At 35.1% G+C, this 10,705-nt stretch overlaps 1 protein-coding gene across 1 annotated transcript; it reads left to right on the top strand.

The window, feature by feature from the left end:
• The first annotated feature begins 8,964 nt into the window (after positions 1–8,964).
• Positions 8,965–10,705, top strand: LOC133781646 (putative UDP-glucose flavonoid 3-O-glucosyltransferase 3). The gene has a single exon (XM_062220699.1). The coding sequence runs from the start codon at positions 9,106–9,108 to the stop codon at positions 10,567–10,569; it is 1,464 nt and encodes a 487-aa protein (XP_062076683.1). The 5' UTR covers positions 8,965–9,105; the 3' UTR covers positions 10,570–10,705.

The raw sequence follows: 10,705 nt of genomic DNA, 5'->3' as shown, positions 1-10,705 counted from the left end.
CTAGAGAAAAAAAGATTGAAAGCGCTGACGATCACTGATACAATCTTTTCACGGTTATTTAGCTCTGAATTCACCGGATCACAACAATAAACATGATATGCATATGGTGCGAAAATAAGCAACATCCAATGTTCACTGTATAAGAAAAACAAAAAAATTATAGCTCAAATGTTAAACAAAGAAATTATTGATATGGGTCGGAAAAATGACAAGTTTTTAAACTTACCCATGGTTCCAAGGGACAAGCATAACTTGTTCTTTTGATTTTACGTCATTGCAACGTCTGAACAGTTCTGAACACGATCGTCGAATGAACTCCCTTGAGTGGCGACGATATTAGGATTGACAAATAAAAACTTATTTTGGCGACCTTGTTGTACCACATATCTGTAAATGAACCTAATACAAAAATATGAAAAATTGTTATATGAATGAATAAATCAAATTAGAAAATTAAATGAACAAACTTATTTGTGAGATATATACCTCATGTAGCTGACGAGTACTGCTTGTCCAATCTTCTCCTTTCGAGCAAACTGAAGTATGTCATCCTTAAATATATAACAGTGAGACATATCCTGATCAAAAACTTCAGACTCTATGCCTAGATTGACACACTCGCCATCATCCCAATGAGATACGATATTCTGTAATCGTTCCAATGGAGTGTGGGCCAATTGTGTTGGAGGAGTTTGTTGTCGTCTTCTTTCTCGAGGTTGTTGTGTTGATGGAGCTCTTGGTCGTTGTGATTTGGTCCTACTTGTAGAGGGAGTCTGTATACAATTATATCAACAATTAAAAAAATTGCAAACAAATATAGAATTGTAAAGATAATTATGTAAAAACATGGCATCACCTCATGTGTTACATCTTCAGATATAATGACAAAATCCTTAGGCCACGCTATTGGCGTCCCAATGGCCTGAGCAACTATGTACATGTCCAAATCAGGATATGCAAAAGGGAGAGGACAGGTTGGCTTAAGAACACTCATAATCATAACTTGGAAGTTGTTGCCTGCCTCTCTTTCAATGAGTGTACCTGATGCAACAATGTTTGAAACCGAACCAATTGCTAATTGGCATGCTCGGCCCTGCATAAGAAACATATTATATACAAATAATCATGTTGAAGCAGTAAAGAAATTTATTTGGTTTCAGAATATTCAAGAAAGTTTAATTACCTCTTGCAAAAGCGGTTGTAGTGCAACAATGTGGTATTCTGCTTGAGGCACTATTGGGTCTGGAGTATAGTAGAACGCCTGCGCTGGTGGCACTGGTGGGACTCCAACGTTAGATCCTGACCCGCTTTGTTGGGCCAATAATTTTCTCAAGAGCTCATCTTGTTGCTGAAGGCGCTCTTCTAGGCGTTGTGCTTGTTGACGATGCTCTTCTTCTTGTTTTCGAAATCTTTCTTCAAATTCCTTTCTAATGTCGTCATTCGAAGAAGAGGCTTTTGATTTATTTTTCGTTGAGGTAGGTGTTGGAGTATTCCAGTATGCTTTTATCACTCCAGCCATGTTTAGCTTTTAGATTGTACAACCTAAGAAGCGCAGATAATTTTGTAAATCTTGTACAACCAGGGTAAATTGGTTTCTCGGCATCATTAAGGAGTGTCTCAAACTTATTTGGGTCTATTCCTGATCTATAATGTGCGTCGTCAATCATTTCATCTAATGGATCCCAGTTCTCCTCCACTATATTCCTCCTCACTCCTTTTGGTCTACTTGGCAGAGTTGGAGCAATCGGAGCTATCTCCCCATGGTAATACCAAATTGTGTAACTCTTGTCAATCCCATTGAAATATAAGTGTTCTTTAATCTTTTTAAGATCCATCTTTTTAACATTTCCACACTTAAGACATGGACAATAAGTAAAATTTGGGTCTTTCACATTTTCCGAACAAAACCTTAAGAACAAATCGACCCCGTTCCTATATTCCGCAGATAACCTATTCGCTGACATCCACTGTTTATCCATATATTCTCCTATGTCTATGGAAAAGAAAAGAAACAACACTAAATAAGCACGTGATAAAGTTGTATGTCTATATAAAACTAATTTTTTATTATCCTAGATAAAATCGGGCAGCATTTCCCCTATAATAGTGACATAACCATCTGCATGTGAATATCAAAACAAACAATTCAAACAACATACAATAAGTTTCTTCCTTATAGAATGTCTATATAAAACTAATTGTTTATTATCCTAGATAAAATCGGGCAGCATTTCCCCTATAATAGTGACCTAACCATCTGCATGTGAATAGCAAAACAAATAATTCAAACAACATACAATAAGTTTCTTCCTTATAGCTCCGCAGCACACAGTCAAATTTATCAGAACCTACTTCACTAATACACACAAGTTCTCAACCTTCCGTTATCACCGCAGCACACAATTTTAATCTCAGAACCTACTTCACTATGGATGAATATTTAAGATATTCAAACTCCTCTAACATTTGTTTAATAATATTAAAAGTAGAAGTAAGAGAATATATATGTACCTCTTGCAATCTTTAATCCAAAAGCTAGCAAAGTTACTTCACTTAGTAATCAAATTCGCTATTAAATCCACAAACCAATAAAATTAAATTAATAAATAATAAATAAAACATCACTAAATATCTAGCAATATATAACGTATTATTGTAATTTTAGAAACTTAATTACCTCAAATGTGTGATTGATATTGGAATTTTGATGCAAAATACTCTCTAAAATCTCACCACAAAAATCACAACCTATGAAATTAAATTAATTAATATGTTAAACATTACTAAACAAATATCACTAAATATCTAATAATAGTAAATGATATTGGTAAACAAATAAAAAAAAATCCGAATGTGCCGCTAATTATAACCTCAACAAAAAATTAATATAAAATTTCATAACCTAAAAACTTAATAATAAACAAAAACATAAAAATTATCATATATTTCTATTTTATAAATTATTTAATAAATTTATTTTAACATAACTATATATATAACAAAATAGTTACAATTTAAAAAAAAATTCAAATATACAAAAATATATCTAAATTTCGAAATAAAAAATGATAAAAATTTAAAAAAATCACGAACATATATACTCTAATGAAATATATACAATGTGATAGGTTAAATTAAAAAAAAACTAAAAAATCATAAATCCCCAAAAACTTTCATGGAAAAACCACAAAAACATACAATGTATATAAAAAAAAATGCATAAAAATGTAAAACTAACACAAAATCATGTATATTACTCATCCTAATGCAAAACCTATGATTTATTTGCAAAATAATTAACTAAAAAGCAATAAAATAAAATAAAAACATACCTTAGAACCCTAAAAAAACGCAGCCCCAATACTCTCCTCTGGTTTGCATGCTCTCGGGTTAGTGATGATATGTGAGGAAGACAAGCATTTTTGGTCATATATGAAGGGAGAGCACATCCAACGTCTCCCACTGGGAGACATGCCACGTGTCCCACGTCTCCCAGTGGGAGACGTTGGATGTGCTCCCATGCACATCCAACGTCTCCCATTGGGAGACGTGGGACATGTGGCACGTCTCCCAGTGGGAGCCGTTTGATGTACCCATAAACACTACCCAGCCTATTTCCAATGTCTTCCACCATTTTCAATGTCTTCCAATTGTAGCCATTAATATAAACTTTCAATGTCTTACACCATTAGACATTTAAAACCCCTGATAAGTTTTAATGTCTTACACCAATGGTGTAAGACATTGTAGGGAGTCATTGTATATCAAATTTGTTGTAGTGTCATCACCATTACATCTAGTTTATTTCTTCTTCCTTTCATTTTTAGTTTTTTAATTATGAACAAATACATTGCTATTATGTTTATGTTTGTAATGGAGAACTAAACTCTTTTTGTGCTAGAGTATTAGATGAATCTATTTGATTATTGAATTGTGGTTTTTATTATTATTTCTATGAAGTTCTTCTCGTTTGTTCATATCTTCTTGATTTAATTTTCTCATATTAATGTTTGGCCATCATTATTGTGAATTGAAATCTAGGGTTTATGCTTGAGAAAGATAAACGTAGATTGGACATAAGAAGATTTGACATAGAGTGATTGTGAGATTGAGAGATTCCTTGAACTCTATGAATTTGGCTTAGAATAACTAGTGCTTAATGACGTCTTGATTAATTAATAGTGAATAGAGATATCATACTGATTAATTGAGATTAATTGCATATATGCTTGAGAGAGATAAATGCATTATATTAGAATTATAGAAATTACAAATGAGGAGAACTAATTAGGATAATAAAGAAACCATGTTCATAATTAAATAGTGAAATCATTACTCTAGTATATTTATCTTTTATTTAATCACTTTCCAAGAGCATTAGATTTGATTTTCTTGTTATTTCATATTCTTTATTTTATTGTTAATTTATTTATTGGCTTTTCTAATTAAAATTATAGACTTAACAGTAATAGTAATTAGTGAATTTAATATTTAATCCCTGTGGGTTTGACATCTTTTAATTTAAAACTATATTGCAATACACCGTACACTTGTGGTAGAAAAATCTATATCAGTCGACACTGGAAAATTGTTGAGAATGTCAATCTTCGTCAAATTTGGGACATCGAGGATGATGAAGCTGATGCAGATGTTGATGTTGTACATGACAGAAGCTCATCAAATTTTGTGTTGACCGTGGATCTCGGTCAGTTGGTTATGGAATCTCATGAACTTGGAACATATATTGGCAATATACAAAATTCACTTGCTGATCAATTGGATGATAATTTCATAAATGACGACTTAGGTGAAGAAGAAGTCGATGAAGAAGATGAATTGCTAGTTGATATTTGTGAAGATGATGTTAATCATGTGTCTCTGATTGATGTTAATTTAATTAATGATGAAAGCGATAGTGATTATTCTACATAGTTTTTATATTTTTGTAATAAAGACAATCGTTTAAAATATAATATATGGGACTTGATCATTTTGTTCATTTCCATTGGTGATATTTGATACTAACTAATAATTTAATACTAACTAATAATTTTTCTTCCTAAGTACAATGTCAGCGGATATAGCCACCTCTCACGGCGGAGATGGTGGAGGTCTAGACCCGCCAGATCCTAGTAGAGTACTCTCTTCTTGCGAGTCAGGTTAATAATAATTTTCAAATTTTGTTCATAGATTGAAAGTCAAGCTCAATGAATGTTTAACATATATTAATATTTCAAATTTTGGTTATTGTTGAAAATGTGGATAGCTGAAGTACCGAGAAGAAAGGTTCGTGGCCTGGCTAATAACATACCACTTGAAATTCGAGGCAGAATGCCGGGAAACCACTAGATCTTCAGCTTGATCCTAGGACGGACAAAGTGGTTGGCTTGGAGGACCAAGCTTTTGTCCGCGAGATAGGCCTCCAAGTCACTTTGTTGTTGCGAGGACATTACTTGGATTTTGCTGATGTACCTCAACAATTTAAGGAACAAGTCGTACAAAAGATGAAGGTAAAAATTTAGAACAAGTCTTGTGGTATAATTTTTTTATTATAATCATTTACAAACTAAACTAACGTGTTATTTTTTAATGTAGCATTTTTATAATGTTGATGGTCATCCAGAACCTGAGAGAGTTATGAAAACTATCTACACAGAGATGCGCAAAAGATATTCTGAGAGAAAGAACATCAGACATACTCACTTCAAAAAATATTACTCTAAGCCAGAAGATTTGGAGAGTGTTCTCATTGCCCCACCTGACCATTGCACCAAGGAGAGTTGGAAAGATGTTGTTCATTTGTTTTTTAGCCCAAAATTTATTGCGCGATCCAACCAAAACAAGAAAAACATAAAAGAAATGAAGTATACATCGACGCAAGGCACAAAATCGATTGCAGCTAAGCGTCACCAATTTGAAAGTAAACATATTAATTTAATTTTACATTCTAACTTCCTATCTCTACATTTGTATAGGCGAACCCTGATGAACATGTTATTGATACTTGGAAAGATAGCCATTTGAGAAAATCGACAAAAGTTTTTGTCAACGACGCAGCTCAAGATACTTTTGTAAGTTTAAACTTTTGTGCTATTATTTTCATTAAACTATGTTACTGTTGTGTTTCTAACACTTTTTATGAACAGGAAAAATGACGGAAGAGCTTGAGAGGGCACGACTTCAAAGCCGGTCTCAAGGACCGACAGAGGGATCTGAAACTAGATCTGCTGCTAATTCCTCGTCGATTGATCAATACGAGATTATGAGTAAAGTACTTGGGGAGAGGTCTGAATTTCAAAGAGGAGTAGGTTACAACAAAGGCAAAGGGAAAAAAATCAGCTTCCAGCTCCACAAGTCAAAGTCAGTCACAGGCCCAACCTACTCATACACCTCAAGAAGACATGGCTACTATGGTAGAAATGATGAAGTCAATGCGTGAAGAGATCCGGATGTTGAAATCTCAACAAGGTCCATCTGGTAATCGTCAGCATACCAGTATAGAAAATGAGTCGCGGTTTGAAAGCCTTCTGCAATGATATTTACCATCACAACCTGAAGGTGGTATATCTTCTCAAAGTCCACCTCCTCGGTTGATGCCACAACAACAACAACATTTTTATCCACCTCAACAGAATTATCCAAACATGTATGGACACTCATCCCAGTCCCCTCCTTTTTATTACCATGACATCCCTGCAGGATCTCAGACGTCACATCCTAGGCGTCGTGACTTTGGGGATTCATCGCAGCAGCAACATCCACAGCAGATGTATGGTCAATTTGTGAGTTCGTCGCAACAGCAGAGGTATGATCAGTTTGAGAGTTTATTGCATCAGTCTCCCTCGCCGCGACCACATACTCGACAATTTCAATCATCTTCGCAGCAACACTCTCCACAAGCACCACCGTTTGCTTCACCACCATTGCCGCGCCCTAATACTGGTGATCAAGATATTGACCTTAATGAATATTTTACACATGGTTGGCCCGATCAAAACAATAATAATTAGATTACGTTTTTTAATTATATTAAGACAATTGAAATTTTATTATGTTTATTTTATAATTAGTTCATATGTAATTAAAATGAGACAGTTTATATTTTTATTATGTTAATTTTATGATTAATTATAATGCTATTTTTGTTTGATGAATATTAATTGTGTTATTAATTATAATTTATGTTAAATATTATTATTTTTAAATAAGTATTATATGTATATTTATTATGAAATAAAATAAAATCAATTACTATATTTTAATATTATTAGTTTATTACCGACGGATTAATAGAGGCGGAACCCGCTGGTATTAAATGAGTCAAACGAGGCTGACAGTGTTATTTCATACTGGCAGAGTCTCATCTCTATTAATCCGCCAGTATTAATACAATACCGGCGGGTGTGTCAGTCGGTCGGTAATTCCGCTAATACCGACCGATTATTAGCGGCGGAGAATTACCGGCGGACTGCCGCCGGTAATATACATTACCGGCGGATACACCAGTTATTACTGGCGGAACCCTCCGCCAGTAATACTACATTTTTTGTAGTGAATCTTTTTCTCCAAACTTTGAGTTCTTCTCAGCCGAAACCTAGCTCTGGCACCACTGTTGTAATTTTACAACACAAACTCAACAAAACTTGTTAAGAGACAATTGCTCAAACACTTGGTGTTCAATTATTAAAACTAAAATTAAATGGCAGTAGAAGAAAAAAATAAAATCAACAAACACAAATAATAAGAAAAAGAAATAAAGGGGAAGAAAAGACACAAGTTATTCTGGTTCGGCCATAAAGAAATTGGCATACTCCAGTTTCCTCCGATGAGGTTCCACCATAAAAATTATTATGTTACTCCTTGATCTTCTTGCAGTACTTCACTAAAGGTGAATCAACTTTTAATCAAGATAAGAGATCCTTTTACATACAGTTCATGAATAAACTCAGATTCGTGAACTAATAAAACTCTCTCTCACTTCCCATACAATTCACTCAAAAGTGTTTCCCAGAGCTTCTTTCTCTAAACCCATAATTTTTCTCTCTAATTCTTCAAGTCTGATTATTTCTCATATTTCTTATATCTTTACACATAACAATCATTATATATATAACTAAATTGCTGAAGTTTGAAGATGCAAGAGACATATTTTCTTTTCTGTTATAAGAGAAAGTTATGATCTTTAAAATAATTGCAACATAATAAAATGTTCAATTTCAATTTTGTGGGAATTACATTTCCACACATACAAAAATGCTTTTAATCGTGATTGAATTTCATTCAGGACCTGAGTTGAGTTGTCATTTGGAGAGTGATTGCTCAGCTGAGATCACATGTCCCCAAAATCAAATTCTACAGCCCAATAATAATAAAAAGGCTGTTAAGCCATGTGTGCTGGTGCTGCTATTCGTCCTAGTGCTCTAGCTCACTCAAAGGTACAAAGACTGGTTTTGCCAACCTAGCTAGACTTATTATTCATCTCTCTTTCAAACTTTTTCCTTGGAATATTCTAAACTTATAATGTTTGATATGGTGGAAAAAAAATAGAAAGATAAAAAAAATAAGAGAGATAGACCACATGGAAAATGTGTTTGAAGTAAAGAAAATAAGATATATAGTAAATTATATAAATCATTTTGAATTATAAATAAAAGTAAATAAGTAATTTTATTTAGATATATATTTTTTTAAATTCTAGTTTAGGAAGAATACAAATTGATGAACCCCACTAATTTTTCTACCCATCCATTTTTGTCAACCCTTTTCTCTATACATACCAAACAATTTTTTTTTACTTTCCACTTTCTCTCTCCATTCTCCAAACTATTAGTTCCTCCCTCTTTCCTCCTTTATTAAACAAAGGGTAAAGAGCACTCATGACTCATCACTAATAATAATAAAAGTAGGAAATTCAGATTTGCACTGTACGTTGCCTCACTGTACTCCATTGAGTTTATATATATATATGTATACACGAGTAATGTTAGAAACACTCACTATTCTTTTCCTATCTATGTATTCTCTCAATCTCTCTCTCTGTATATATATAGATTTATATAGCCTCACTCCCATTTGTAAAATAATTATAATTACAAAAGAGAAAAAATGAAGAAAGGAGAACTAGTTTTCATTCCTTTCCCAGGAGTAGGCCACATCGTCTCATCATTAGAAATGGCAAAGCATCTTGTTGCTCAAGATCATCGTCTTTCCATCTCAATCCTTATCATAAAAATGCCAGGCTTCGATCCCCCGAACAAATCCCACATGCAATCTCTCCTCGGCTCCATCACCGCCAACAGCATCAAGTTCATCGAACTATCGGAAGCTCATACTGTTGACAGCACTAGTCCTACTCTCGTCCAGTTCATCGATTCATTCTTAGAAAATCGCAAACCCCACGTTCGAAACGCCGTCAAGAACCTCACCGACTCCTTTTCGAGCGAACCCGACTCGCCTACGCTGGCCGGTTTCGTCATCGACATGCTCTGCACTGCCATGATTGACGTTGCCGAGGAGTTTAGGGTCCCCTCCTACATGTTTTTCACGTCAGGGGCCGGCTTTCTCCGGCTCATTTATCATCTCGAAACCCTAAGTTCCGACCAAAACAAAGATATTACTGAATATAAAGTTGAACCAGATGCAGAGCTCGTCGTTCCGGGTTTCGTCAACCCGGTTCCGGCCAAGGTCATCCCCGATGAGGTACTGAACAAGGTGTCGTGCCCCTTGATTCTCAGTCATTTCAGAAATATGAGAAAAACCAAGGGCTTTTTAGTAAATACATTCGTGGAGTTAGAGTCCGCCATGATTGATTCCTTAACTAAAGATAACTTGATCCCGCCAATCCCGCCAATCTACCCAGTGGGACCTATAATAAACCCTAATTCTAACCAAGGTCAGAAAGAAACCAACATCGTGACGTGGCTAGACAGCCAGCCTCCATCGTCGGTAGTGTTCCTGTGCTTCGGGAGCAGGGGAAGCTTCAGTGGGGAGCAAGTGAAAGAGATAGCCATGGGTTTAGAGCGGAGTGGGGTTCGGTTTCTGTGGTCCGTAAGAAAACAACCACAGAAAGGTCAGTCAACTAAGCCAGAAGATTACGCGGATTTCAATGAAGTTCTTCCGGAGGGGTTTCTTGATCGAACGGCTGAGATTGGAAAGGTCATAGGGTGGGCTCCACAGGTGACTGTGCTGGCTCACTCCTCAGTTGGAGGGTTCGTCTCCCATTGTGGTTGGAACTCAATCCTAGAGAGCTTGTGGTATGGGGTACCAATGGCGACGTGGCCTTTGTACGCTGAGCAACAAATCAACGCTTTCAAGCTAGTGAAGGAGTTCAGATTAGCAGTGGAGATTAAGTTGGACTACCGGAGGGGTTTCAACATTTCTGGTGATGTTGTTGTCGTAAAAGCTGAAGAAATTGAGGTTGGGATTCGAAAGGTGATGGAGTCTGATAATGATATTAGGAAGAGAGTAAAAGAAATGAGTGAGAAGGGCCGGGAAACCTTAATGGAAGGTGGGTCCTCATACTCTTCCTTGTGTCGTTTTATAAACGATGTGATTCATAACATACCTTAAATATCTATGAAGTTGTCTGTGTTAGGTGACATTTAATTTATATTGTAATATGACTTATGAGGTTGCAATATTAATAATGTGCAAAAAGTAAATGATTACCACATACGGAATAAAAAGACTTGCTATTTCATTGTAA

Source organism: Humulus lupulus, chromosome 6 (genome assembly GCF_963169125.1).
Source record: "Humulus lupulus chromosome 6, drHumLupu1.1, whole genome shotgun sequence".
Classification (NCBI taxonomy): domain Eukaryota; kingdom Viridiplantae; phylum Streptophyta; class Magnoliopsida; order Rosales; family Cannabaceae; genus Humulus; species Humulus lupulus.
The sequence above is the reverse complement of the archived record's forward strand: the minus strand, read 5'-3'. Positions and strand labels throughout refer to the sequence as shown.

Coding starts and splice junctions, on each gene's coding strand:
- LOC133781646 (XM_062220699.1), top strand. CDS start 9,106: ATGAAGAAAGGAGAACTAGTTTTCATTCCTTTCCCAGGAGTAGGCCAC.